Below are 14,783 nucleotides of genomic sequence, written 5' to 3' on the forward strand. Positions count from 1 at the left end.
TTGTAAAAAAATTAGTTATGCAAATTGGAAACAGTATAAATATTGGAACCACACAGTGGATTTTAGATTTGATGGACTCGCTCCAACGTGTCTCCTGGTATGACTATTGGGGTGAGGCAACGATAGTTCTCCCCTTAACTGGGACAGAGGTATCGCGCTAAACTCTACAGCCTTCTACTTGGGGATTTAAGGTAAATGTCATTTTAATAATTGATGATAGCTTAAATATTTTACTGTAACAATATTTAGATTTAAAAATTTGATTCTCTACTAGAAACAAGATTATACTTTCTTTTCCTAGAACTATTAACGTTGTGATTGATTGTGCAATTCACAATTGGTGAAACATTCAGTTCTTGAATAAACTTCTTTATAATTTTGAAATCATTTTGTCGCACAGTCTTCTGTATTATTTACTCATGAACTCGTCTCCATACACTCTTTGGTGGGGAGGTACTTTACTGAGGAGAGATTCCCAGACCTTTATAATACTCGGGTTATTATAATCTGGCTGAAACTGATTAAAAAGGCTATATGGAGGATGGCAATATTCTCAGCTGATTCCTTTCCTTTGGGGCGAGTTGTGTACCTATCACAACCTCTGCATCACCAACTTGTTCTTTCATACTAAACCTGGTCACCAGGTTTCATGGAGGCACCCAAGATCACGTTGTTGGCACCAGCTGGACCTCATCGTCACAAGGCGAGCCTCTTTAAACAGCGTTCAAATCACATGCAGCTTCCACAGTGTGGACTGCGACACGGACCACTCCCTGGGGTGCAGCAAGGTTACACTCAAACCAAAGAAACTGCATCACTCCAAGCAGAAGGGCCGCCCGTGCATCGACGCTAACAGAATTTCTTACCCACAGCTGTTACATAAGTTTCTAAATTCACTTGAAAAAGTCCTTCAAAACACTTCTACAGGGGATGCAGAGACCAAGTGGGCCCACATCAGAGACGCCATCTCTGACTCAGCAATGACCACCTTTGGCAAACGTGAGCAGAATGCAGACTGGTTTCAATCTCAATTTGAAGAGCTGGAACCTGTCATAGCCGCTAAGCGCATTGCATTGTTGAACTACAAGAAAGCCCCCAGCGAGGTAACATCCGTAGCACTTAAAGCAGCCAGAAGCGCTGCACAAAGAACAGCCAGGTGCTGCGCAAATGACTACTGGCAACACCTATGCAGTCGTATTCAGCTGGCCTCTGACACTGGAAACATCAGAGGAATGCATGATGGCATTAAGAGGGCTTTTGGGCCAACCATCAGAAAGATCGCCCCCCTCAAGTCTAAATCAGGGGACGTGATCACTGACCAATGCAAGCAAATGGACCGCTGGGTGGAGCAGTACCTAGAACTGTACTCCAGGGAAAATGTTGTCACTGAGACTGCCCTCAATGCAGCCCAGTCTCTGCCAGTCATGGATGAGCTGGACGACCAGCCAACAAAATCGGAACTCAGTGATGCCATTGATTCTCTAGCCAGTGGAAAAGCCCCTGGGAAGGATGGCATTACCCCTGAAATAATCAAGAGTGCCAAGCCTGCTATACTCTCAGCACTCCACGAACTGCTTTGCCTGTGCTGGGATGAGGGAGCAGTACCACAGGACATGCGCAATGCCAATATCATCACCCTCTATAAGAACAAGGGTGACCGCGGTGACTGCAACAGCTACCATGGAATCTCCCTGCTCAGCATAGTGGGGAAAGTCTTCGCTCGAGTCGTTTTAAACAGGCTCCAGAAGCTGGCTGAGCATGTCTACCCTGAGGCACAGTGTGGCTTTCGAGCAGAGAGATCCACCAGAGAGAAGCGCAAGGGGAGAGCCAACTGTGTAACAGCCCCGTCAACCAATTTTATCTGTAGCACCTGTGGAAGGGTCTGTCACTCTAGAATTGGCCTTTATAGCCACTCCAGGCGCAGCTTCACAAACCACTGACCACCTCCAGGCACTTACCCATTGTCTCTCGAGACAAGGAGGCCAAAGAAGTTAGATCAGTCCTTCAGACCCATTCAAGTGTCTTTAGGATCTGTCTTTCTCAACCTTGAATGACAATGATCATCTGAGAAGTACACCTGATCCAGGATAGCCCCCAAAAGAGGCAAGGATTATAATCCACTACATACCCTCCCTACGCCTCGCTTTCCTCCTTTAAGCTACTCCTTAAAACCAAGCTACTGGTCATCTGACCCAGTATCTAATTTTGTGGCTCGGCGTCATACTTTGTTTTATAATGCTCCTGTAAAGTGCCTTAGGATGTTTAATTATGTTAAAAGCACTATATAAATTGTGTGTATAGTTATTTTTGCGAAAATTGTTTTCACACAGTTTCAATTTCTAAAAATGTTCTGAGCCTCACTGCTAATATACTTGAGATTAAATTTTATGATTAAACAAATTCAAACAGAAAAGTCAAAATTCAACATTATCAGACTACACTAATAATTACCAGGATTCAGATAACAGTGTGAAAAAAAATTGAATTAGCATTAGTAGGTAAATAAGTAACCCAGGATAATCAATGATCCCAGAGCTTCAGTTATGTAAGCTAATATAGGTCACTGGCATGGTTAGGCCCAGGAGCTGCTCTAATAGCACGTGTATATTTAGTACCTTCCAAGTCATCGACAGATTAATTATAAAAACAGAGCTCATGAATCAGGAGGTTGTGCACACCACCAATACGTGTGGTTTATACCTAACCCTCTTGATCGCTATGAAAATGCAAAGCCTTCTACACAGCAGCCCACTGCCATAAAGATCAACAGAGTGGTTTTGGGAAAGCCACTGAGCTAGCAGTGAGAGCTGGCACAGTCTCTTTAAGCATGCACTGACTGCAGCAGAAACACTATAACCAGTATCCTGTTTGCAAGTTTTCTGTGCCATTATTTACCAGAAGTGAAAAACTCACCACTGACACTGCCAGTTCCAGACCAAGTGAACTCCAGCTGATAATCAAGGTCAGCACTCCCAGAAGAGCCGCGCTGTGCAGAGAAAAAGACAGTGTAAGAGAAACAACTGTAGTAAAAGAAAACTATACAGGTGATTTCATAGTAAAAACACCTATGCAATAATTACAAGCTTGTCTTGTTAAATACGAATTTTACAAATATAAAAGAATTCATACTTTAAACTAATCCTCCTTAGCTTTTGCAGGAAAAATTAAGTTCTGTTTAAATGTATTCTATTTCACCTTCTCAAGTCGAACTGATTAACAGTAAAATTGCAGTTTCACTTCACATAGCACAGATTACTGATTCTAAAAGTAACTTGAATCATGAAGCTTTCAATTTCAGTAGGGAAAAGAGAAAATAAAAATTTGGTGGTGTTTGCAATTTGATGATCAGTGATATACGACAATAATTTATTTTATTAAAGAAATCATTTCAAGGGTTAAAGTAATTTAAGTTTTTGAACTGTCAGGCAAATCTTTTTTGATACAATCTCAGAACGTGTTGTCAATCAATCTCTAATATCAACACTATAACCCACATCAAAATGCCAATCATACCCTAATAAACTGATAATATTTCTTCAAGGCTAATAGTTATTCAGCTATTTTATTTCACTTCAAGCTAAGTGCAGCATCAAAGGTAATCCAATGCACTGTAGGGGCATAAACAACTGTCAGTTTGTAGTCATATATCCAAATTGCTATCGACAGTCTGTGCATAGTAAAGCCTTGAGACACTCGAGGATCCAGATGTCAGATATTTCTAATTTATTAACTTTTTTAAAAAAAGCAGAAAGCAACTATGCATCCCAATTGAAATGATTTCTAAAGAGGAATAAATAAAAGGCTGCATTTGCTGACAATGCAACCACTAGGTGGTGCAATACTAGCACATGCACAAATGCAGCCTCTTCCACTGAAACATCACTGCAGGATTAAACATGGCGCTGCTCAATTTATGACCAAAAACAAATTCACCTCGAAAATCCCATCAATGGCTGCCATTACCACCTAAATCCCACCCCCAACAGTCCCCCACTCCCTCCTGTCATTGCACTTCTCTTTGCCGCTTCCTCCTGCACCCGCCTTCTCACAGCTGGCTCCCCGCTGCCATCCCTTAGCTACTCGCTCCGGCTGTTTGCTCCCTACTCCCCCTGCCCATCCTACTCTCCGGCCGCTCACTCCCTATTCCCCACCCCTCCTCAGCTGCTTGCTCCAGGCCTCGCCACTGCTCCCCCCTTCCCTCGGCCCATCGTATCCTGCTCCCCGCTTCCCCCCAACCCCGCTCAACAGCCGCTCGCTCGCTCCCTACATTCCCCCCCATCCTCTCTCCAGCAGCTAGCTCCAGGCCATGCCGCTTCCCCCCTCTCCTTTCGGCCACTTGCTCCCACGTTCGATCTTTTTCTGCCAGGCCGCTCGAAGTAGTAAGGCAGGTGGTGGGGGCGATGTAGTGACCAAGAGGAGGGAAGTGGCGTGGCCTGGAGCTGGTGGCCGGAGCAGAGGGGGAGAAGCAGTAAGCGAGCGGCCGAAGAGAAGGGTGGGGGGATGGAAGTGAGGAGCAGGGAACAATCGGCCCAGGGGAGTGGGGGGAAACAGCGGCGAGGTCTGGAGTGAGCGGCTAAGGTGGGGGAAGCGGCCGGTGGTGGGGGGGTGGGGGTAGGGCTGGGGGGAGCCTCGAGGGCGGGAGCGAATGGCTGAGAGGGTGGGAAGTATGGATGCCTGGAGCGAGTGGCCAAGGGGTAGAGCGGCTAGTGGGGCGGGAGTGAGTAGCTGAGGGGTGGACGGAGTGAGTGGCTGAGGGAAGGCAGCAGCCTGACAGGGATCGAGAGGGGGGAAATGGCGATTGAAGCAGAGATGGATTGAAGCAGAGATGGTGGGAGGGAGCAGGGTACTGTTCGGATGAATGGAGATGGCTATTGAGGGGTGAGGGCATCACTGCGTGGTGACGTCATGTGCGCATTCATACTGACAGGCTGGCAAATGTTCGCACGCATTGACGACTTCCGCAATCGCTCTGCGCATGCTCTGCGTTGTTAGGTGTCACTTTGAAATAAAAATTTCCCTGGTATGTCCTGCACACTGGCAACCCATTCATTCATATCCAACAACCTCCACTTTCAAACCAACTATTGGTGTCTTACAACAGGTGAAAGTTACACTATTAGATTCTAAACAAACATGTTCAGTCAAGTCCATTAGCTACAAATCTTGTGCTCATTTCTGTTTTTAAAATAATTATTTCATGCCCATTTTTTATGGCAAGAATTTTAGCTTCTCAATTTCTAAAAAGTAATCACCCCTTCTTTTCGGTGCCTCATGTTGCAGAAATTCAAAACACTGACACTACTACTGATAACCACTTGTACAAAATATAGGTTTATTGCTGACTGATTTCACTTGATCGGCAATAAGCTAATCAACAAAGTATACATTTATTATACTACATTGGATTTTAAACATTGAACATTTTCCTTTTCTTTCAACCATTCCTGATGGTGGTGCTGCATGCTGAGGTAAATACTCTTGGGCTCTGGTCACCCTTCTGTATTTTGCCCAAGTGATCATTCTTCATGTGCATGCCAACAGCTACTCAACCATGGGGACATCACTATAGAGCCAAATGTAGTCCTTGCATGTCTATTTTCAATGGGAAGGTGATGGGGTGTTGTCATTGGACAGTGATCAAGTGGGAACTCTAGTTAATTTTCCCCTCGCTACAGCAAAGGCAGTGAGGCCAATAACAGAACCCCATATGTCAGCCCAGCTGAGATCAGCTAACTCAGCACAGAACAAGGATCAAAAGTGGAACCTTCCTGATCTGTGTGGCTCAGCTCCATAAAGGACAATGCAATTATTAATTGAACCATCAGGGACCCATTGTACTTTTTGTCACACATACAACCTACTTATTGCCCAGGTTTCCAACTCCTGTTCAGCAACCACTGCGGAAGCACTTGTACAGATATTGAGAAAGGACAAGATCAGATTTAGTTGTAATATCCCTGCAACTGAATACCTTGCCAATACTCACCATCAAGACTCATGAATAACTTCCATTTAGTATTGCTGAAAATTGAGACATTTTGTTGAAGCTTTTCATCTTGCACTCAACAGGACAAATCGCAAGAATACCAATTTAAGGGAAACCAACAAATTTATACTGCATGAGAACAGAGTGCTGATTGGTTGGCAAGTGGTCTCTGATTGGTAGAGGCATTGCCATGGAGAATGCACCAGTTTATGGTGACTGACAGTTAACTGCCAAGCTTTGTCTGAAATTTAAACCAGGCAGCTTGACTCTGATTAATCAAGGCATTGCCCTGAGGTATGAACCAGCAAATGGCTGTCACTTATTTTGTTGAGCTGAAACAGATGCAATGTGTGTACATGTTCTTCCTGTCTGCAAAGAACAGGACCCCGTGTACTTATATATAGTTTCCATTTAAGTAAAGCCAATAAGTCACTATCCTAACAGGAAGGAATAAGTGAAAATTGTCCTCGGAAGAGGAAAAAGGGGAAGCAAAATCCCCCAAAATGAGTGATCCAGGAAGTTCTCATCCCTGGCTGTAAGGGGAGTAACTGATTCATGGAGAACTAATAACTTGGTGCAGTAACTAATGGTTACAGAAAGGATAGAGGCTGGAACAACTCCTTTTACTCCTCCAGAAAGCTACCTGGTCTCTTCTTGCCACCTCTTCCTGATAACCTGGGCAAAATTGAAAAATTGCCTTGTGGGCTAACTACTGAGCTGCTGTAACAGATTGTAATTGTTTTCGTTTCAAAAGATAACGAAAAAATCTGTCAGCAAAATAAACTGAACACACAATTACATAAGCCCACTTACCAAATAAGGATTCCCTTTGAGTTTCGGATTAGCCCAAACAGCACCAGTAGACAGATAACAACATCAAAAAGCAGCAGGCCAAGATACCCCAACCACCTTTAAAGAAAACAGCATTCTTAATAAAGTAAAAAAAAACACAAAATGATTTCATTAATATCAGGCAGGTGACCCACTCTTACAGCATCACTAGCTAATGTCAATATTTCACTAGAATACCTAAATAAAGACTGTTCTGCTTGAGTAGAGATGTGCTCCATCTTTCTCTTGGATTTCCTCCATATGACATGGCTAAGATCAGAAACTCGCGACAGGAGGAATATTACCACTCAATGTTTTACTAAGTGCAAAGTAGGCAAGCATAACTTCCATCAATTACCAAAAAAAATCAGAATAAAACTGCCCTTGAACTATTCAATAACAACTATGGCTTTTCACCAGTGTTGTCCAATGTAACACAACTCATTGTTGAGTGAGTACATGCTGTTAATTTAGACTATGAAGACATATTGTCAGCCTTATATTTAATATGCAAAATGAGTCACCTTTGAAGCTATAAAGTTACTAACTTTACAAAAAGTTCAGTGAGGTATTTTGTAAAACATTGTACTTGCTGGTTTTCTGCCTTAGCTGTGTATACACTGGGACAAAACAGCATTTTAAAGCAAGTTAAATGATTTCACTACTTAAAGGATTAGTCAACTTAAAACCCTTTGCAGAAACAGTGCTACATAGGGAAGCCTGTTGTAACATTGGCGTACCCCAATTTTTTTTTTCCCTACATATCTCTTGTTGCATTGTTCTCAATGAGTTGGAAGAGAGGTTGAATTACAGCGATCCAAGTCAAATTTGGTTTTAGTTGTATGGTATTCTGGGATTTTTTCAATACTAAATTCCACGACTGGTGATTTTTTCATGAAAATTAAAGCTAGACCATATTCCTTATATCCATTCAATAGCTTTATATACATGTCATATACTAATTGATCTCCCATGGCATAGCATACAGGAGTCTAAACTTGCTTCAGCCAAGTCTTCGAACAGGATAAACATGGGATCAGGGTGCAAACAAAATTCAGCCTCTATTTTAAAGACATAAATTCTATCCTTACTTTTATTTAATATTTCAATTTTATATTTTTATGGTAGTAATCTCTGGAATGCCTACTATGCCACATGCTGAGCAGGTTAAGAAAATGAAGATTAGGAAGGTCAAAGCATGAAATGAAGAATTCTCCTTTGTTGAGAGTCCTGCAACAAGGGAAGGTTACACTGAAGAGAGGGTCTTCACTTCAACTGAAATTACATCAAAGTTCTTCCTAGAAGGGTGAGCAGAGCAGTGGGAGAACATTTAAAGCAATATGGCAAGAAGGCAGAAAAGGGCTGTTTGAGATGAGAGAGATTATTAATAATTAATAAAGCTGTTGCATTAGCAGAAGGTTCAACTTAAATGGAGAAAAAATATCAGAAATAGAAATATCAACTGAAATGATCAGAAAAGAAAGGGAAAGAGAAAGAACATAAGAGTAAGGTGAAAACTTCGCTGTAGAAGGAATACAAAGTATCAACAACAAAAAAATCAGTAAACACAATTAGGGTCAACAATACAAAAAAATCTGGAATAAAAACAAGAAATGCTGGAAATACTCAGCAGGTCTGGCAGCATCTGTGGAGAGAGAAGCAGAATTAATGTTTCAGGTCAGTGACCCTTCATCAGAACTGGAGTCGGGATTTTTTTTATTCGTTCGTGGGATGTGGGCGTCACTGGCTAGGCTAGCATTTATTGCTCATCCCAAATTGCCCTCGAGAAAGTGGTGGTGAGCTGGCTTCATGAACCACTATTGTCCTTGGGGTGCAGGCACACCCGCGGTGGTGATAGGAAAGGAGTTACAGTATTTTGATCCAAGAACAGTGAAGGAACGGTGATATAGTTCCAAGTCAGGATGGTGTGTGGCTTGGAGGGGGAACTTGCAGGGGGTGGTGTTCCCATGCATCTGCTGCCCTTGTCCTTCCAGGTGGTCGAGGTCGCAGGTTTGGAAGGTATTGTCGAAGGAACGTTGTAGTTGGTACATACTGCTGCCACTGTGCGTCAGTGGTGGAAGGAGTGAATGTTGAGCAGGGATGGATGGGGTGTCAATCAAGATGGTTGCTTTGTCCTGTATGGTGTTGAACCTCTTGAGTGTTGTTGGAGCTACACCGATCCAGGCAAGTGGAGAGTATTCCATCACATTCCTGACTTGTGCCTTGTGGGCGGGCATTGAAGAAACAGGTGGTGAGTACCTCGCTGCAGAATTCCCAGCCTCTGACCTGCTCTTGTAGGCACAGCATTTATGTGGCTGATCCAGTTCAGTTTCTGGTCAACAGTAACCCCCAGAATGTTGATAGTGGGGGATTCAGCAACGGCAATGCCATTGAATGTCAAGGGGAGATGATTAGATACACTCTTGTTGGAGATGGTCATTGCCTGGCATTTGTGTGGCGCAAATGTTACTTGCCACTTATCAGCCCAAGCCTTGATGTTGTCCAGGTCTTGCTGTATATGGACATGGGCCGTTTCAGTATCTGAGGAGTCACGAATGGTGCTGAACATTGTGCACTCATAATCAAACAACCCCACTTCTGACCTTATGATGGAGGGAAAGTCATTGATGAAGCAGCTGAAGATGGTCAGGCCTAGGGCGCTACCCTGAGGAACTCCTGCAGGAGTTCAGCTGGGACTGAGGTGATTGACCTCCAACAACCACAACCACCTTCCTTTGTGCTAGGTATGACTCCAACCAGCAGAGAGTTTTCCCCGATTCCCACTGACTCCAGTTTTGCTAGGGCTCCTTAACGCCATACTCGGTTAAATGCTGCCTTGATGTCAAGGCAGTCACTCTCACCTCACCTCTGGAGTTCAGCTCTTTTGTCCATGTTTGGACCAAGGCTGTGATGAGTTCAGGAGATGAGTAGCTTTGGTGGAACCCAAACTGAGTGTCACTGAGCAAGTTAGTGCTGCTTGATAGCATTGTCAACGACACCTTCCATCACTTTGATAATGATCAAGAATAGACTGATAGGGTGGTAATTGGCTGGGTTGGATTTGTTCTGCTTTTTGTGTACAGGACGTACCTGGGCAATTTTCCACATTGCCAGGTAGATGCCAGTGTTGTAGCTGGTACTGGAACAGCTTGGCTAGGGGCAAGGCAAGTTCTGGAGCACAGGTCTTCAGTACTATTGCCGGAATATTGTTAGGGCCCATAGCCTTTTGCAGTATGCAGTGCCTTCAGCCATTTCTTGATATTACGTGGAGTGAATCAGATTGGCTGAAGACTGGCATTTGTGATGCTGGCGACCTCAGGAGGAGTCCGAGATGGATCATCCACTCGGCACTTCTGGCTGAAGATGGTTCCAAATACTTCAGCCTTGTCTTTCGCACTGATGTGCTAGGCTCCCCCATCATTGAGGATGGGGATATTTGTGGAGTGTCTTCCTCCTGTCAGTTGTTTAATTGTGCACCACCGTTCACGACTGGATGTGGCAGGACTGCAGAGCTTAGATCTGATCCACTGGTTGTGGGATCACTTAGCCCTGTCTATTGCATGCTGCTTCTGCTGTTTAGAATGCAAGTAGCCCTGGGTTCTAGCATCACCAGGCTAACACCTCATTTTTAGGAATGCCTGGTGCTGCTCCTGGCATGTCCTCCTGCACTCTATCATTGAACCAGGGTTGGTCTCCTGGTTTGATGGTAATGGTAGAGTAGGGGATATGCTGAGCCATGAGGTTACAGATTGTGTTTGAATACAATTCTGCTGCTGCTGATGGCTCACAGTGCCTCATGGATGCCCCGTTTTGAGTTGCTAGATCTTTCGAAATCTATCCCATTTAGCACGGTGGTAGTGTCACACAACATGATGGTGGGTACCCTCAATGTCAAGATGGAACTTTGTCTCCACAAGGCCTGTGCGGTGGTCACTCCTATCAATACCGTCATGGACAGATGCATCGTCAACAGGAAGATTGGCGAGTACGAGGTCAAGTAGGGTTTTCCCTCTTGTTGGTCCCTCACCACCAGCTGCAGACCAAGTCCAGCAGCTGAAATTGAATATTTAGTTGCACGAAGCATTTGAAATAAAATCGAAGAGTTTAAAGCATCAACAACTGTGGAGGAAGACTTAGGTTTTGACAGAGCTCAGACCTTGGTCTTCCTGGTTTTTAACAAGAGAGACTGGGGGGAGAGAAGAAGGGGTGGGTGGCAGCATTGGTAAAGATTTCTATCAGAGCATGAGAATGTATGTATTAGGTGGAATGTCCTGACAGAATCCACAAGAATAGAGCGAAGAAAGAGTAAGGGAAATGGTACAATGGTTAGGGCCAGATTTTATTACCATCCCGACAGCAGATTTTGTGGCGGGGGCAGAATCGCCCACCACAGAAACTGAGGCTGGGAATCCAGCTCAGGATTCTGCCAGGGCAGGATAGGCTGACGACAACCTTCCCACCCAGAGGCCAAAGAAGGGCCTCTTCCCGCCGCCACCGCTGAGATCTTACCAGTGGTGGGGTGGGGGGAATCTCCGCCGCGTGGAGAGGACGCCTTCAAAAATGAGGAATCCTCCCTGTGAGCTTGGGGGAGAAGGGGATCCCTGCCTCGTGGGCAATATGTGGCCCATGGAGGATCCCCACAAGGATCAACTGGATCCCCCCAGGCCTCCCCCTCCCCCTGGACTGAACGACCACCCCCACCCCCCTCGCCAGGGCCTTCCAGACTGGCCCTGATTACCCTGCCTCACCTACCTCTTCTCAGGGATTCCAGCACTGGGCCTGGGATGGAGGCCTCTGCAGTACTGGTGGTGCTGTCGATACTGCTGAGCCATGTGATTGGCCGGCAGTTCTTGGGGGCGGGATCCCTGACACTATTAAGTCTTTAAGGGATGGGAATCCCGTCTCAAACTTTGACCCCAAAAGACCAGAAAATCTCTCCGGCGGGCTCAAAAAAATGCAGAGGCGGGGCTCCCCCGCCTTTGTGGCCCGGTGCTAGGAGCCCTGCCTCCTGCACAAAATCCAGCCCTTTGTGTGCATTATAGGTAATCAAATTGTGGAGATTAGGTAGAGTTGGAGAATCACAGAGTTCAGAGAGATACCGGTTAATATTTTGAAAGAAAAGGGTGCAGGTTCAGGCTACTTTACATAAAGAGTGCACTTTAAGATTGTAAATGTTTGAAGTAAGGAATTTTAAATCAGGATTCTGAACACCACCTTCAGCAAAAGATTAAAATCCTTTAATTCTCAGCAACTAAACTGGAAAGATTTTTTTTTAATATTTAATGTTATAATGGGAAATGAGTTGGCAGCAGCTGTTCAGTATTAACATAGCGAGGTTAAACAATTTGGAATAAATTAAATTAATGGTTCTGTTTATGAAGACAGAATCCATAAGGATAGAAAGGAAGTGGGAAGGAAAATGCCAACTTTTGATGTGCATTACAGGCCACTAAACTGGGGAGATGAGATACAGGGAGAGATATTCAAGAGCGACCCACAAATAAATTGACTAATTTTAACTATCTCAAGATAGTCAAAGTGGGGAGCACTTTTTAAAGAATGCATCTAGAACCATTTCCTAAATCGCTATGGCTTTAATTTTATCAACGTGAACATGTAATATTAATGTCAAGCCACTTCTGTCAGTCAGCACCAGAACCAGGTGGGAGGAGCCAAGTGGCCACCAATGGCTATGCTAAGTTTATCCTTCTATCTGAACTCAAAAAGAGAAGTGCTTCCCCAAGGTCCCTCAAGGCTAAACACTAATTTTATTATGTCACCTCATTTTTGATTTCCTGACCAGAGGAAACAGCTTTTCTGTATCTACCCTCTTGAAACCTTTTAACATTTTTAACACCTCAATCAAATCACCCCTCGCTCTTCCACACACAGGGAATATAAGCCGGGTTATATAACCTGTCCTCATAATTTAACCCTTTAAAACTTCAGTATCATTTTGGTGAATCTGCACTGCACCCCCTCCAAGGCCAATATATCCTCCTGAAGTACGATGCTAGAAAATTGAATGCAGTGCTCCAAAGCTCGAAACAACTGAAGCATCACTTTCTCCCTTTGTATTACAGCCTTGAGATAAAGGCCAGCATTCCATTAGCCATATCAATTGCTTTTTGTAACTGTCTACTAGCTTTTAAGTAGCAAAACACATGATTGGCAACAATGGGTCAAATTAAGAAAAAAATACATGTTTTGGACATTCCCAAAGGGCAATAGTTTCAAACTAGACCAACAATAAACAGCAGCTGCTTGACTGAGTTAGCTATAATTTACTGGGACATTTACACTTTCCCTGTAAATTCTATATTGTTTGACCATTCTGTGAAACTAGTTCAGTTTGACCTCAGATTCAAACACTTATATTGCTAAAAAAAAACGTAATATAGACAGGCAATTGAGTTAAAAGCTGCATTATACTTTTCTTGAACCTAGAAGAAAAAATGTAGTGCTGAAAGCACAGTATTGGATGAAACTTTCTCAGCTACAAAGGGCACAAAGACACAAAAAGCACAGTGTGCTAAATTTCAAAAGAATCCAATAACGTCACTATAGAAAGTCACTTGTCAAACAATAAAAATAACTATGAAAAGTGTGTAAGCAGTTCTAATAAAGAAATCTTGATAGGGGCTGTGCATTTCATTAAAATTTAGTGAGGTCCTAATAAATTATTTACATATTGAACTGGCAAATTACTGTCAAAGAAAAGGACTATTGCAATGCATGGCTGGATGCACTACTGGCTCACCAGATGCCCATTTTTGAGTGCATCCAAATGTTGGATAATCGCTAACAGATTTGATGAAATTAGCATTTTAACATTATGGAAATCATACATCAGTGCTTACAGTTCCTCAAGTGACATTAGCACTTGCAGAACAGGTGGACAATTGCTAGAATGATCACTTCAAATCCCTTACAATGGTTAGTTAAAAACTAATGTCCTTAACTTCATATAGAGAGATACAAGTTTATAGGCAGAAGCATCGATAGGACAGCAGCATAGTGTGCTGTATGTGCAGACTCAATAAAATATATAGGCTGCCTTTGCTGCAAGAAACAAGTCTCCTGTCAGATGACACAGAAATTATAAAGACGACAAAAGAATTGGCAGCATATTCCTAGCCCAGTTTGAAGCAAAGCTACTGCCAGTAGTGCAGAGCTGCACTGACAGTAGTTAAGGAGAAAACCATTTCTGAACAGTTTGTCCTCCAAGCGGGACAAAGATCCATGAGAATAATGGAGGAATTTAAAAAGAAAAGAATGGAAGCAAAGCAGAGAGAAAGAACAAGTCTGAAAGAAAACAAAAGTGAACACAAACAATTTGAAATAAATGTGATTCTTTTATAGACTCCAACACAGATCTAAAACCGCCAGGAATAGTAATGCTGAAACTTTCAAAAGGAAGTACAGACTCAGCAGTGTTCAAGTTGCAATACACAATTGCAAACTAATGCACTTCAGTTTTTCCCTTTTCCCGTCACCTACATTTTTCTCTCCTCCTCTCCAGAGGACACTGAATCTTACCGGGGCTCAGTTCCACAGGCTGGAGCAGCCTTTTAGTATTTCGCCTAAATATTTGATCATAAATACACCCCACCCACCCCCCCTACCCCAACTTGCTTCTGGCCTCATTCTGTGCTCCATATTCCTCCCCTCTCCCTGGCCCATCTATCATCCTATTTCCAAGCCTCTAATTCCACTCTACCTTTCCCTCCAGCATCACTGTCCTCCCTCAGCCCTGGTCCAATTACCTCCTTTTTCTCTATCCCTGAGTGACCTGAAGACTGCACTTGATCTTGGCTCCCTTTGTGCAATGCCTTGGGATATCAAATAGGGCAAAGAAAAAACATGAGCCAAGAGTTACATTTGAAGCTATATTTGTTTGTGCAGTGTTCATGCACAGAGGGCTAACTAAATAGGAAGCCTCAGTAACTGCTGGAAAAAACAAATT

At 43.5% G+C, this 14,783-nt stretch overlaps 1 protein-coding gene across 4 annotated transcripts in view; it reads right to left on the reverse strand.

Annotated features, from left to right (window-relative positions):
* The window catches only part of LOC137383234 (protein tweety homolog 3-like), a 216,094-nt gene that overhangs the window by 87,788 nt on the left and 113,523 nt on the right, over positions 1-14,783 (reverse strand). For all 4 annotated transcript variants that reach the window (XM_068055745.1, XM_068055746.1, XM_068055744.1 and 1 more), the window contains exons 5-6: positions 6,800-6,895; positions 2,914-2,986 (exon numbers count right to left, since the gene is read on the reverse strand). In XM_068055745.1, coding sequence (XP_067911846.1) covers positions 2,914-2,986; positions 6,800-6,895 — 169 coding nt within the window. The remainder of the gene's footprint in view (positions 1-2,913; positions 2,987-6,799; positions 6,896-14,783) is intronic.

This window comes from Heterodontus francisci, chromosome 24 (assembly GCF_036365525.1).
Source record: "Heterodontus francisci isolate sHetFra1 chromosome 24, sHetFra1.hap1, whole genome shotgun sequence".
NCBI lineage: Eukaryota > Metazoa > Chordata > Chondrichthyes > Heterodontiformes > Heterodontidae > Heterodontus > Heterodontus francisci.